Source organism: Grammomys surdaster, unplaced genomic scaffold (assembly GCF_004785775.1).
Source record: "Grammomys surdaster isolate TR1022 unplaced genomic scaffold, NIH_TR_1.0 126158, whole genome shotgun sequence".
Taxonomy (NCBI): Eukaryota; Metazoa; Chordata; class Mammalia; order Rodentia; family Muridae; genus Grammomys; species Grammomys surdaster.
In genome coordinates this window covers 2,542,144-2,557,983 of record NW_021620966.1, presented here as the reverse complement: position 1 = coordinate 2,557,983, position 15,840 = coordinate 2,542,144, and the positions used below count along the sequence as shown (strand labels likewise).

General features: G+C 42.9%; 1 protein-coding gene across 1 annotated transcript in view; it reads left to right on the top strand.

Annotated features, from left to right (window-relative positions):
• Stxbp3 (syntaxin binding protein 3) overlaps window positions 1-6,438 on the top strand; it is a 46,887-nt gene extending 40,449 nt beyond the window's left edge. Inside the window, exons 17-19 of the mRNA XM_028757388.1 lie at window positions 1,623-1,708; window positions 4,688-4,839; window positions 5,769-6,438. Of these exons, the coding sequence (XP_028613221.1) occupies window positions 1,623-1,708; window positions 4,688-4,839; window positions 5,769-5,863 (333 nt within the window). The 3' untranslated portion in view covers window positions 5,864-6,438. The remainder of the gene's footprint in view (window positions 1-1,622; window positions 1,709-4,687; window positions 4,840-5,768) is intronic.
• The last annotated feature ends 9,402 nt before the right edge of the window (window positions 6,439-15,840 follow it).

Sequence of the window (15,840 nt, the reverse complement as noted above, 5' to 3'; positions counted from 1 at the left end):
GTCCCAGCTTCCCTGCCAACCCTTGAGTGCCTCCTGTGCACCTTCTTTCCACTTTGTTTATCTGCCACTGTGGCATAGCTCACAGGCAAGAGTTCTGGAGTGCTTGGAAGTTCACAAAAGACATCTGTGTCTGGTAGGATTTTATAGGCAAAGAAGCTTCTTGAAGTCTTAAGGACCTCAGAAAAATTCTCCACTATCTATAAATAAATAATAAAAATTGAGCACAGGCATGCTTCATGAGAAGAGTCACTGGGTGAATATGCTTTTAGTGCTGCTTGATCTTAAGAAAATGATATTAATTTATAAGAATTATAAACTGAACTAACTTTAAAATTGCCTTAGGAGCTAAATGAAAGACATTTATTCTAGCTTTCCTTTGACTAATTATCGTTCTAATTTCTACTTTCCTTTGTGTGCTAATGATTTTCCCATTTTTCAAACTTTTATGTCATTTGCAAATGCACGAACATATTTGAAAAGTCTAAAGAACTTAGACTTTATCTTCTGCAATGTTAGTCACCTCCCGTCCTGGCAATGATTTGCAGAAGTAGTTTTTCTTTTCTTTTTTAAGATTTATTTTATGTATATGAGTATACTGTCACTGTCTTCAGAAACAACAGAAGAGGGCATCGGATCCCATTACAGATGGTTGTGAACCACCATGTGCGTGCTGGGAATTGAACTCAGGACCTCTGGAAGAGCTGTCAGCTGTTTTAGCCATTGAGCCACCTCTCCAGCCCCCGAAAATAGTTTTTCTTAACTGGTTGTTTTTAAAATGACAATCAACCTGTTTAAACCCTCTAACAAGGTTTGCATGCTAAACCCAGAGACTGCACTTGGATCTGTGGCTGTCTTGGGCTTTTAGTATTTCTCCTAACTTAAAACAATGAATTCTTCCTCTCTGGCAGTTGTAGTAAAACCCTCCTGAGTTGCTTTTCCTTCTTGTGTCCACTTTTCAGTGCCTTTGTGCTGTCATCTATAAAGCAAGAGTAACCATAATAAATTATGAACATGACCTGTTGATTGACCAAATATATATTACTGTGTTAATAAAGCATTCATAATCTGTTTATTCATCATAAACATATACAAAAGTGTATCATAAAGCATAAGCACTGAGAAAAGAAGGTTTTGTTTTTTTTTTAAAGCACAGTGGACAGAAAACCATTCCACAGTCATTGGCCTGTCTTCAGTGTCTTGCGGTTAGGTGTGTGCATTCTGTTTTGAGGAACTGCTATGAAGGACCGTGGTCTGTGGTGCCATTGAGAAACCTCTAGCTTCCCTAGAGCTGGAAGGCCCTCATAGCACTGCAGAACCTTCCACATGAGTGCAGGTGCCCATGGACGCCAGAGGCATTGATGGCCTGGAGCTGAAGTTAGAGGCAGCTGTGAGCATCATGGTGTGGGTACTGGGAACTGAACTTCAATCCTCCAGAACAACAGTGATTCACTTAACCGCTGAGCCATCTCTGGAGTCCTGGTGTATTGACTTTTACTGCAGTCAATATTCACAGATATAAAGAAGGGCTAATCTTACTATTTATGCACATTTACTGTTCATCAAGCTGTGTATGAAACAGACTCCTGAGGTTTTCTTGATGTGTTAATAATTGTCTTCCCTAGGATGCCATTGATAATAGATTAGATTCCAAAGAGTGGCCGTATTGTTCCCGGTGCCCAGCAGTATGGAACGGCTCTGGAGCTGTAAGGTAAACCTATAGACGACACCCATGAAATGTTTTTGTTAAGATACTGTAAACCAATAATTAAAATGCTGCACAACGTTCTCCTTGAATAAGTATTCTTTTTGAAACATATAGTAATGTAAAAGGTAGTTTTTCTTCAACTGTAATTGAATTAAGTAAATTCAAGAAAGCATACTTTATAATACAGAGTACTTTCATAAAACTGCATCACCTCCCCACACATCTTCTCTCCATAGCAGAGATGCCTCCTCACCTCCCTTCTGGTTTGTTCTGGTTTCTTCTTGTTTTTCTTTTTTCCCTCCTTCTTTTCTTTTTTCTTTCGTCCTTTCCTTCTTTCTTTTTTTTTTTTTTGGAGGCAGGATCTCACTGTGTAGTCTAGACTGCTAATCCTTCTCCTGCTGAGTAACACACCCAACTTGATTTAATCCTGTTGATAATTGTGTTAAGTACTTTAAACTTTAGAGAGACAAAATATGTTCATGCATGCTTCTGCACTCAGAGCCCAGCTTAACAAACTAAATATAATCCGAGCTCCCTGGGGTTTGTGATGAGTTTAGTCTCCCTTTCTATCATTTTTGTTTTAGTTTAATCACTACCTGCATGTCCACACCTTTTTCTACCCACCCTGTGTGAGGTATTAAATTGTTCCTATATGTGACGCACACATGGCAGGACATGTACGGAGGTCAGGAGACAACTTACGGGGGACAGTTCTCTTCCTCCACCATGCAGGCCCTGAACATTGAGCTCAGGCATTGGGCTTGCAGCCACACTTGACCCATGTGGGGCTTTTTCTTGAGATTTGGCTTCTATCGACTTGACTGTGCTGAGTTGACACACAGTTCTCTCGTGTTTACCCCTCCAGGGGTTTTCTGTGTTGCTTGCATCTTCATCAGATAAGCAGGTTTCAGGAATTGTATTTCTGAGGTGTCTTGTTGTTTCTTGGTCCCTTTGTTCTGGAGTCACTGGGGTTCTGCCTCTCCTCTCCTGGTGTTCTCAGTTGTCCCAGGCCTGTTTATCTTGCTTCCTTTGAACGGCACGGCTGCTCCAAGCTCAGCTCTGACTTCATAGTTGATCCTGCGGCAGGTCTGCAGTTGCCACTGGTTCTGCGATTTCCATTTCTGCTTTTGTTTTGTGGTTTGTGGTGCTGAAAGTGAAGCCCAGGGCTCGGCAAGCGTGGCCCGCTACTTCACGGGCAGCTCTCCTGTCATTCCTGCTGGACCGTACTAATTAACTTGACATTTTTAAATCTTACACTCAGATAGATAGAGATATGATATATATACATAGATAGGATGTAGCTATAATCTGCTTTAAAGTCTTTGCTCAATCCAATCTCTACTTTTATGAAACTAAGTTTCTACCAAAGTATTAACCACACTGCTTCTTTCCATATCTTCAACCTTTGATTGAAAACGAACCTTTAGCTAATGTAGGAGAGCAACGCTGAGTTGCTTTCTGTGGTGAGTTTTCATGCTTAAGTCTGTTTCATTTTCATACTTAGTCTGTTTCGTTTTCATTTTTTGAGACAGTTTCTCTGTGTAACCCTGGCTGTCTTAGAACTCACCGTGCAGACCAGGCTAGCTTTGAACTCAGATCTGCCTGCCTCTGTCTCCCAAGTGCTCCCTTAATATGTAGGATGGGGGAAGTATGTGCATGTGTATGCAAGTGTCCACAGAACCCAGAGATGTCTGGGTCCCCTAGGGCTGGAGTCACAGGTATGAACCAAATCCTCTGCAAGAGCGATACTGACTCTCTGAACCATCTCTCTAGCCCGTTGTGGTAGCAATTTGTATAAACTTAAACTGTGGGCTTTCTCTCTTGCTGTATATAGCCACTTTGGTCTTTTGAGTTTTTCAGTTTTTTACCTTGGCTTAGTGGTTGTTTCTGTCTGTGTAGTTGCAGTCAGCCAATTGTCTGGGCAGACATCGTCAGACACTTCAGGCCTGTCCCTTCCATCCTCCACTGATCACTGAGGATTAAGGGGTATACTATAACCCAGCAGCTCTCCAGGCTTGCTGTCTTCCTTCTCATCCTTTCCCTACATGTTCTTGAGTCTCCTCTGCATGTGAGGAGCTGGGGAGTCACCTAGCAACGCCTACACAGCATAACCTTGGGGTTATTTTTGGGTTTTGTTGTTGTTGTTGGGTTGGTTTTTTTGTTGTTCTCTTTTTTTATTATTCATTCCTCACTTCCTGGACTTCGCTGAACTGTTTCTGACATGTTGGCTCATGGCAGGTATCCTTGCTCAGGGGTGGACACTTTTCAGCCATCATCCTGTGGTAGTGTCCCAGCAGTGGCTGTCCCAATACCGTGCGAGGTCCTAGTCAGACTCTGTCCTCTTCCCCTGTCTTCAGATCTTGTTCTTGCAAGGCTACACCCCTGCTTTCCTAAACAGTTCAACAGATAGACTTTCCAGGGACATTAAGTCATAATATAAAATAAAAAAGGGAGCTGGAAGGATGGTTCAGAGGTTAAAAGCTCTGGCTGATCTTCCAGAGGAGCCAGGCTCATCCCAATACTCACACAGTGGCTCACAACCATCTGTAACTCCTGTCCCACAGGATCTAATGCCCTTTTCTGGCCTCCACAGGTACCACATACACATGGTGCACAGACTCACATGTAGGCAAAACACCCATACACAAAATAAAAATTAAAAATATTTTAAATATTAAACTAAAATGTTAGCTTTATAAATAAAAATACTGAGCCTAAGCTGAGTGGTTTTTATTACAGTTTTTGGAAATAAGGAGATATATATATATATCCTAGATTTAGCCTTGATCTCTTTTTCCTATTATCTCCTCACAAATAAAACTGTATGCGCTTTATTCAAATTGAAATCTGGAAGGGAACTTGTACGGAGGTTAGATCATTTCATTAAAGTCACTACAGTTGCTTCCAGGGGTGAGTGTGAGCTCCGTGCAGCCTGGCTTTGGAAGTGCTCACAGCATGCTTGCTTTGTGTTTTACTTTCTAGTGCTCGCCAGAAACCCAGATCTAACTACTTAGAGCTGGACCGGAAAAATGGGTCAAGGCTGATTATTTTTGTAATTGGAGGAATTACATACTCTGAGATGCGTTGTGCTTATGAAGTTTCTCAGGCACATAAATCCTGTGAGGTTATTATTGGTAAGACTTTCATCTTTTTTGTTTCTTAATGTTTAAGGCAAAATTATGCATGGGAAAATTTAAGACTATTGCTACATACAGAAAAAGAATTAATTATAAAACATCCTTTGTAAAATTGCCTGAAGGTTTTTTTTTTCCTGGTTGGTATTTTAATAGTTTTATTTTTAAATATTCAATGTTAGGGGCTTGAGCGTGTTCCTTTAAAACTACATCTTCTGATTTTATTTTCTCTGATCATTAAAATGCTTTTGTGACATACTAATACATTTTTACTTCAGAAGCATTTGTTTTTATGTATATGGTCCTGTTGTTGGTGGAACTGTGTGGAACTAAGTTTTAAAATACCAGTCTGGACCAGCAAGAGGGCTCAGTGGGTTAAAAAAAAAAATTTACTGAGCGAATCTGACAACCTTCACTACCAGAACTCACAGTGGCAGGAGAAAGCCTGCTGGTGAAAGTCATCCTCTGGCCTCCATGCTTGAGGCATGGCAAGCATGTACCTATACACATACATGCACTTGCACACACGTGTACATGCATGTGCACACACACTAATAGTAAAGTAAATTAGAATGTTTTCCAGTGACGCCACTGCAGCCTCTTAGCCCAGATAGCTGCAGGAGCTGTATGACCTGCCTAGAGAGTCTCTGTTTGCAAATGACAGCTGCTAAGTCCAGTTCTGAGGACAGAAAAATCCCCCGTTTTTCTCTCTACCAGACACCAATGTATAGTACAAGTCAGACAAAACACTTGTGGTGGGCGGGATTGCTGGAGGGTTACTGGGCATGCTCAGTGACAAGGGTTGATGTGAATTTTGGAGAAATGCTGTTGGAAGTGTTGTTAAGTGCACCAGATGTGTGTAGAAAGGGACAAGCTCTTAAGCCAAAAAAAATGATTTAATTCTGACAATTTACAATTTCTTTCACCAGGTTCCACACATATTTTAACACCCAGAAAGCTGCTGGATGATGTAAAAATGCTGAATAAATCAAAGGATAAAGTTTCCTTTCTTAAGGATGAGTAGCTTTTTTATTGTTGTCATTTAGAGGGTTTGTTGATATGTTCAGGCAGATGTTGCTGTTGTAATGTAAGCGGTGTAAATAGTGTGTGGAGTAATGTGGTTTTCAAGTGTACATCTTAGTGTGTTACTGGACTTACCAGTCCTAATAATTTAAATACTGTTGCTGCTTTGAACGAGATAGGACATTAAAGGGCTTTCTAATCAGGATGTTTTCACCTTTGGAACAGAATCTGTTATAAGGTATGGGTAGTTTTACTGTATACATACTAATTATTCACTGGATACTTATGCTGAAATACACTGTGGGGGCAAAGTGATTTGAATGAAGAGACTATAAAAGTAAAAACTGTAAATGTATGTATGATAGAATTATTTCTTAAAAGTGCAGTTCTTAAAACTAAAATTCATAATTTTTATGTATAAAATAATTCCAGTTATTAATATGATTTCACTGTGTATATTACCTGCAAGATAATTCTAAAGAACACAGTTTTATATGTTTGAGATCATGTTTGCTTAAGTTAGAAACCAAAAATAATCATGAACATTCTAAGAGAAAATAAATATATTATTGTCAATTTTTTCTGAGTTTTTCTTTTTTTCTTTTCTTTTTTCTTTTTTTTTTTTTTTGACTCTGAATTGGAGCCAGAAAGAAGAAAGAGAAGATCCTGTAATATTCCATGAATACAACACCTGATGACTTTCAAAAACCATGTCTGTGAGGTTGGGTGATACAGATAGGCCTACAGATAGGTGTGTTACAGAAGGGAGGATCCTAGTTAGGGATTCTATTGCTGTGCAGAGACACCATGACCAAGGCAACTGATGGTGCATGAGCATAGGCGACCCTAAAGCCTAGCCCTGCAGTGACGCACTTCCTCCAACAAGGCCACACCCACTCCAACAAGGCCACACCTCCTAATAGTGCCACTCCCTATGGACCAAGCATTCAAACACATGGATCTTTAGGGGGCCAAAACTGTTCAAACCACCACAGGGAATCTTTATTTCAGATCTTTGCCTGACCTCAGAGCATTCTAATTTTGAATTGCTCCTGTTCAGACTTTTGTTTTTACAGGTAATGCTGCATTCTCTGGTTGTGAATGTGTGCCAACTTATATATTCCATAATGCAAATTGCTACCAGTGGCACAGCATGTGTGTGCTTACACTGTTAGTGGATATTGTCACCATTGTTGTTTCTTCCAGTGCTAGGGCTTGAACACTATATTCAAGCAAGTACTCTACCACTGAGCCATGTCCCAGGACTACCTCACAATATTGTATTAGTCAGGATTCTCTAGGGTAAAACAGCTTACAGACTGGATTTTATCTCTGTATAGACAGACAGATAAGTATTAGATCAGAGGTATTTATTGGAATGGCTTCTAGGCTGTGGTCCAGCTGGTCCAACAATGGCTGCCTGTAAATAGAAGGTCCAACAATCCAGTGGTTGTTCAGTCCACAAGGCTGGATGTCTCCACTGGTCTTCAGTATTTGCCAGAATCCTGAAGAAGGACGCTCTAAAGCCAGTGAAGGAATTGACTTGCTAGGAAGGGCAAAAGCAAGCAGGCAAAAAGCAAGGTTTCCTTTTTCCATGATCTTTATATAGGCTTCCAGCAGAAAGTGGGGCCCAGCTCAGGGGTGGGTTTTCCTAGGTCAATGATCTGGATTGAAAGTATGCCTTCTCACCTCAAAGATCCAGCTTAGAAGTGGGTCTTCCACTTCAAATGACTTAAGCACAAATCCCTCACGGGTGTGCCCAGCCATTTCTGGGTTTTAGCTAACTCCAGATGTAGTCAAGTTGACAACCAGGAGGAGCCATCTCAGTGGTTATGCAAACATAGCTTTTCTATTTTGGGTTTCAGAATTGCACTATTTAAGATTATAGATTCACACAGTTCCTTTGAGATCATTTTGACTTTTTGCAGTTACTTTGATCCATCTGGAATTGATGTATGAGTGTGCATGTCTAACATTGGCTCCTGGCAGTTGGCACTGTTGTCCCTTGCTCTCTTCCCACCGTAACACTGAGAGGAAAAGCTGGAAGTGAGATTTTATAGACTCTGAAATGGAGGTCTGCCATTCATAGGCATTAATTTTGTCAAAAATTGGAAAACAGGAAGGAGGCGGAGCACCTCTCCAGCTGCACTAGTGAAGCCAGTTGCAGCAGCTAGACCCAGTGTTAATGCCCTGCTACCTGCTTCCTGCATGTGCTACAGGGCTCACTCCCTGTCCTTGTGCTCATAGATGGTAACAGTGACCTAGTTTCTATTTTCTGTTACTGCATGCTTATATGTATATAAATAGATTATCCTAAATATAGCCCTGTTCAGCCTGTATAGCACTTTCTCTTAAATCTCTTTCTGTTTAAAATAGAGGATGGAGCTGGAGAGATAGCTCAGAGGTTAAGAGCATGTACTATTCCAAAGGACCTGGGTTCAAATTCCCAGCAACCACATAAGTGGCTGCCACATGCATAGGACACACTTATACACAAGGGTGCATAACTCTCAAACTAAGGTTAATCAGGAAATCAGAAAAAAAAAAAAAAGATAGCTACAGGAGTTTGTTTCCTGAAGAACACCACGATGTGGCTTCCTTCTTTTAAGGAAGCTGACTGTTCACAACAGCCCCAACCTCAGGCAGAGACGAGCCCCTGGACTCAGTATGAGGGATACGGTTTTACATAACTAGCTGGTTTTTCTGGTTTGCTAATGGGACAGAATTAGAAAGGACAGCCCTGAGCTAGGAGACAGGAGAGCCCAGGTTACAGACTGAACAAGTCAGAACTTGGTGGGTGCTCTCCCAGAACTTTTTTTTTTAAGACCAGGGTCTCACTCTGTAACCTTGACTGTCTTTAATGGCATTGCCCCATTCCTTTATTTTTTGAATTAGCTGCATTTCAGTGAATGGGCATAATGATAAAAAAAAAAAAAATGAGTTGGCAGGATCTAGGATTCCATGGGCTTGTTTCAAGGAATCCATGATTTTTTAAAATTTATTTTTATTTTAGTTATTTTGCCTATATGAGTGCCTGTGTACCATGTGAGTGCAGTGCCTGTGGAGTCCAGAAGAGGGCATCAGATCCCCTGGAACAGAAATAACAAGCTATTGTGAGCCGCCATGTGTGTCCTAGAAATCAAACCTAAAAACCCTATGGAAAAGCAGCCAATGCTCTTAACTGCTGAGCCATGTCTCCAGACCATATCCATGAATGCTTTTAAAAAATGTTCAAAATTGTGTAAATTCAGGTATCCCTTTTTGCAGGAGATACAGGCCAAGGGAAGAAAGGCTTGGTAACTTTATCAGGGTCTCAGAGGCATGACCCCAAACAGATTAGGAACTGATGAGTTCTACAAGAAAGTTTAAACTGACCCAGAGAAGTGTACAATTAAAGCGTTTTTATTGTAACTATTTAATTTGTATGAGTATTTTGTGTGCATGCATGGTTGTGCACCACATGCATGGTTGTGCACCACATGCATGCCGTATATTCACAGAGGCCAGAGAGAGAGCTGGCTCCTCTGAACTGGAGTTAGAGTTGTGAGCTCCCACGTGGATCCTCTACAGGAGCAGTCTGCGCTGCTGAGCCAGTCTCTCCAGCACAGCACAAAGTGTGCACTTTTACATTTTCAGCTAATTATTTTTATTGGGGGCCGGGGAGCTAATGCTGGGGATGGTCAGAGTACCGCTTGTGGGAGTCCCCTGTATCTGCCATGTGGATTCCAGCCTGGGTTGTGAGGCTTGCCAGAAGGTACCCTTTCTTAGTCATTTCAGCAGCCTAGAAGTATGCAATTCTAAACTTGGGGATGGGGTAATGATACTTGTCAGGTATTGTCAAGTCATAGTTAATGCTGTCATGCTCTGAGGATAGACAGCCCAGGTTACAGAGTCAACAAGTACCCTCGTGAGTCAGAGCCTGGCACTTAACCAGGGCTTTCTAAGGGCATTGCCTGTGTTACAGTTTCAACATGAAGCACTCCCATAGGCCATGTCTTAAATACTCATTCCCTAGTTGCTGGTGCTATTTTGGGAAGCTGAGGAACCTTTAAGAGGTAGGGCCAACCTGACAGAAGGCAGCTACTAAGAGCAATGAACCTTTGAAGGTCCCTGCAGTGCTCTCTGCTTCCTGGGGCACCATGATGAGAACAGTCTCTGCTACACTCTCCCCATCATGAGCTCATCCACCATACCTCCCCAGCTGGGATGCTCTGAAAGCCTCTGAAACCATGAGTCAAGATAAACCTTCCCTCCCTTGAGTTGTTTCTATCACAACATAGATAAATATATCTGTAGCAGGATACTTATTCTGCTACATTGTATTTTCAGTGGAGCTCAGTGATTAAGCAGTAGACAGGAAGGGGAGGGGAAGAAGGAGGTTAGCAGCCATGGAGAACCACGGATGGGTCAAAAGCTGTCCTGGGTAGCAACTTCTATCAAAAGGTTAGCTATTGGGTAACAACTCTAATTGTGTGGGCATCCTGTTGATAGAGCATTTCTAAATACATAAATCCTTTAGATGATCATTAAGCTTTAAGAGTCTCATTTCTCCTGGGTACTGCGAGGATGGCAGATATTGTCTGGGGTTCAGCCGAGCTTTGTGGATGCAGCGTGGTGAATTGGCAGAGCCATCCCCCATGCTGGTATCTCATAGGTACCAGGGCCTTTACATCTAGCTAACTGGAGCCCGCGTCAGTGCCAAGGAGCAGCGGGAACATGGTGGCTGCCCAGGAACAAGCCGGACCAGGTGGCATTTTCTAAATATTACCCCTACATATATCTGTGTTGTGTTTAGTCATAGCACTGCAAAGCATAACTAATACAAAACATTTCATCAGAATATTTTTTTTCAGTCCATTGAGTTGAATGATCTGATTGGCTTTTGGTGCAATCATGAATTGGGTAGCATTAAAAGCATAGAGAAGCCAAGCATAGCAAGTGAGCCTTATGAACAGAAAGCAAAGGACAAAAAAGCCCGGTGGTGCTTTCAATCCTGTCCCTGGTGTAGGGCAAAGCAGAGATTTCTTTAGCATACTAATGCAGGTTGGCTAGCCCTTGTGTGGGTGGTGACTGAATCTCCTGGTTTAAAAATTAAATATTCAGTGGCCAGCTTTACACCTCAGTTGAGTGTTTTGCCCCTGGCATGAGTGGCTTCATTCTGGTTTGCTCTGTTGAAGCCCAATATAGGAGCTTGGGAAAATAAATGCCCCCACCCTCACTCTGCTTCTTTCAACAAGTCTCGTTTAGCGTCTTAGTCATTTAGCCTGAAACTATGTGCACCAGGCTGGCCTCGAACATACAACAGTTCATTCTGCCTGCCTCTACCTCCTGAGTGCTGGGATAACAGGTGTGTCACACCCACTTACTTCGCATCAGTTCTGACAGCACACAATTTATGCTCTCTTTCCTCTCTTGGGCTACTGCCATAGGTCTTTGGTCTCTTCTTGCAGAGCCTCAGCCCGAACTAAACTCAGCCACAGACTTATCTTCAAGATGGCCTCTGCATTATTTCTAGGTACCTTGAACCAATTCCCAACTCCCAACGCTAGAAATAGCTGCTCTGAGGTAGACAAATAGCAGCTGCCTTGGTTGGTATGAAAACCTCAAGTGAGGTATTCATGCCTTCTCAGAGATGCTGAGCCAAACTGGGGGTTGGATGATGGAGTTGGGAGGCTGCAGGATGGAGAAAGGTTGGTAATCTGCCACTCTGTCATTATAAGGAAGGAGCTCAAGGGCCAGCAAGATGGGTCCGAGGGTGGAGGCACTCACCTTGCAAGCCTGATGCCCCGAGTTCAACTCCCAGAACCCGTGTAATGGTGGAGGGAGAAAAGCAAATCCACAGAGTTGTCCTCTGACCTTTGCATGTATACCTCGGGGGCACAGGTGTACCAACACACGCACACCAATAACAACAATGAAATATTTAAAAGGGAACTCAAAAGCTTTTCTCGTATTCTAAGGGGAATGTTACAAATTTTCATAAGCCCCGTGATGGCTATTCTTAGTCGTCAACTTGACTACATCTGGACTTAATTTAAACCAAGTGTCTAGGTACAACTGAACAGAGAGATGAATCCTGACAGGTCCCTCCAGCCCATGGAGGGTGCTATGCAGGCTGGGTCTTCCCACCTCAGTTAGACTCTCTAGAAATGCCCCCACAAGCATCCCCAGAAGTTGTCTCCTAAGCAAGTCCAGGTCCTGTCAAGTTGGCCATCAAGATTAACTCTCACAAGCCTGCCCCTCATCAACCTGACACCCCAGCACATTGTTTTAAATTGTAGCATTCCACTCCTGGACCCCAAAGTCTCATGTTCATCTCATGCCAAATGCATTTAGTCCTTCCTTCAAGTCCAGGCCCAGTGTTGTTCTGTGGTGAAGCAGAGGAGGCTTAACATGTCAGCTCAGGTTGGTTGGGTTTCTCTAAGAGTCTCCTGAGATTCAAATAAATCTCTTACCCATAAGCTCCTATAAAATCAGCAAGTTCCATACCTTAGGTATACAGTGGTGCAGAGGCAACATCATCCCAAAAGGGAGGAGTGAGGGCGTAATAAGTATAGTAGTTAGTCTTCTATTGTAATAGGCCCCCAGACCTTAGCACAACTGACTCCATGTTAGGGGTACCATTTTAACCTTAAAACCCAGCATGGAGGCCCCAACACCCTCCCAAACAGGAACAAAGATTTAATCTACCCAAGACCTAGTCAATGGTTCCAAGATCCAGGAAAGTCCCTAAGTGTTCTAACCTTGCTCTTTGGCTTCTGTAGTTCTGCTTCTTGCTAATGGAATTGTGCAAACCAGGATTTGGACTTGGTGCATAAAAGACAAAGAACTGTGAGGATTGGGGCTGCCTGATTTGGGCAAGTTCCCCCAAGCAGCTGGCAGACAATACAGACTTTCTACTCAGCTTTAAGAATGACTGTGTGCCCTCTGGTGGATTTACCTCAGACTTACCGCTTCTTGGGGAAGAAGGACTTACTTGGCTTACAGGTTACAGTCTGTCATGGAGGGAAGTCAAGGTGGGAACCTGGAGACAGATACAATGAAGGGGTGCTGCTTACTGGCTTGCTCCCCATGGCTTGCTCAGCCTGCTGTCTTATACGTGCTTTTAAGAACAGTGTCTTTGGGTAGGAAGGTTTTTGTGACAGTTAGTCTTGGTTATTAACCTAACAGGAGTTGGAGGACCATTTAGGAGACAACTGTGAGCAGATCTGTGAGAACATTTCTAGAAAGTTTAACCAAAATGGGAAGACGTCAAGTTTTGGGGGACACTTGAATAAATGTACTGGAGTCTGGCACAAGAGAGCCCAAGATCAGCACATTTAAACAGCACAGAACAGCTTATCAATATAATGTACATTTTAGCTCCCAAGTTCTCAGGACAAGAGGAGAATGCAGACAGATTTTTAACCAGACTGTAACATTCTTCTGGTTTATTGAAGTCTCCAAGAGAGCCCTTGCTCCCCTCCAAAATCCCGCTATCCACATGCCTCTCAGCATTCTGTGATTCTTCCTCACTCATCTATATGGCTATAAGCTCCGCTATGCCACACTAGCTTCTGTAGCCAACAGCTCCAGGCTCCTCCACATTCCTCTGTCAAACCAGTTCCAAAAGCCTTTCAACCTCACGGTCAGGTTCATCTCAGCAGGGCCTCACCTCTCACCACCTACTCTGTTAGTCACTTTTCAATTTCCTCTGACAAAAGCAAGTTTTACAAGGACACTTCTATCCTTGTTCATGGTATAAGGGTTCCTGCCCATCACAGGGAGAGCATCGAACATCTGGAGTGGGAGGCAGCAGGTCACACTAGCAGTGGGAAGGCCGAGGGTGCTCCATTTCCTTCCTCCTATTCAGCCCAGGATTCCAGCCCACAGGGAGCACCATCCATTCAGGGAGGTTTCCTCAGTCAAACCTCTCTGAAAATGCCTTCCTAAACCCACGCAGGTGCGGTCGTAAGCTGCTTCTCATTCCTGTCAGGTTTACATGCTTACCCATAACATCTGAGTCTTGTGGATCTCCACCGCATTCTTTCCAGCGTCTGCAGAGTATCCTTCGTTGCCTACTGTGCGAACAGTAAAATGCATTGTCTTTTCCTGTTAAGTGATGCAAAGAAGTTTTACCTTTGAGGAAATGTAAAGACGGTGTCTGGCATTAATCCCCGCCATTTTTAATGTGTTCAAGATTGCTTCTTCTCAAAAGTTACACTTTGTCTGGCAACTGCTCTTTCTGGCTAGCCTTACACTTTGCTTTTCAGCTGAACCCCTTTTAAGTTAGACATCAGCATGTGAGGGCCAAGCTCACTAGGAATAGAAACCCTGCAGGACTGGGAAGGAACACGTGCCTGCCTGACTCGTGGCTGCACACCTTTCAGCAGAAGTACAACTTTTTGTGTTGCCCAAGTGCTTTGGGTGGTGTGGTCATTCTCCCGATTCCCCATACCTCCAAGTCACCATATAGCCATGGGAGAGTAGTCTTCCTTAAAATAAGTACCCTCAGCAAACCCGAGGCCATCTTGAGTTTGGTAACATTCTGTGAGCTGCCTGAGTTTTCTAAGTTCCTAGCAGTGGGAGTGCAGGTCAGAGAAGTGCTTCTTGGAATGTGTAGAATTTGGTAGATAAAGTCTTCAATGTGGCAATGTTTGATGTGGTGGTTTGAATATGGTTGGCCCAGGGAGTGGCACTATTTGGAGGTGTGGCCTTGGAGTGGGTGTGGCCTTGTTGGAGGAAGTATGTCACTGTGGGCATGGGCTTTAAGACCCTTGTCCTAGCCACGTGGCAGCTAGTCTTCTCCTATCAGTCTTCAGATGAAGATGTAGAACTCTCAGCTTCTCCTGCACCATGCCTGCCTTGAGGCTGCAATGTTCCCACCTTGATGATAGTGGATGGAACCTCTGAACCTGTAAGCCAGCCCTGATTACATGTTGTCCTTTATTATTTAGTTGTCTTAGTCATGGTGTCCATTCACAGCAGTAAAACTCTAAGACAGTCAAACATATAATTTTTTTTGTCAACTAAATGACAGTGTAAAATTCATATACATTCAGTTGAAATTATTTCTAATTGGATTTTATCTATTGGTTTGTTTGTTTGTTTGTTTTCAAGACAGGGCTTCTCTCTGTGTAGCTCTGGCTGTCTTGGAACTCACTCTGTAGATCAGGCTAGCCTAGAATTCAGAAAGATTGTCTATCTCTGCCCTCTGAGTGTTAGGATTAAAGGTGCTTCCCATTTGATTTGTTGTTGTTGTTGTTTTCGAGACAGGGTTTCTCTGTGTAGTCCTGGCTGTCCTGGAACTCACTCTGTAGACCAGCCTGGCCTCGAACTCAGAAATACGCCTGCCTCTGCCTCCCAAGTGCTGGGATTAAAGGCGTGTGCCACCACCACCACCACCCAGCTCCATTTGAATTTTTTAAATGTTATATTTAGTGTGTGTGTGTGTGTGTGTGTGTGTGTAGCATGCACAGGTCAGAGGACAACTTCCAGGAGTCGGTTCTCTCCTTCCACCATACAGGTCCCAGGGATCAAACTCAGGTTGTCAAACATTTGGCAGCCAATAACTACCTTTACCTGCTGAACCATCATCTCCCCAGTCCTGAAATTTGGATTTTCATCTTTGCCCCAGACCAATGATAAGATAGCAAAGTACTCTCCTGATCCTAGGCAGTGGCGACTCCCAGGCAGCTGCGCAGCTGCAGAGAGAAACAGGGAGTATTTTGTTTTGTATGCTGCTAGGTAATTGTGTTCAGTAGATTGTCATATTCCAAGCATTTTTTACTTTTTAAAACCCCTTGACTTTACTAGTGGGTTTATCAGGATCTGCGTCACCTTCCTCTGCAGCAGCACACGAGATCTGTTTCCCATCTTACTGACCCAGATTCATGAAACTTCCCAGACTAATAGATGAAAAGTATTTGTTTTGTTTTTACTTTATTATGAATTAGGAAGAACATAGATTTCTTTTCACATTTCATAAGCACTTCGTGT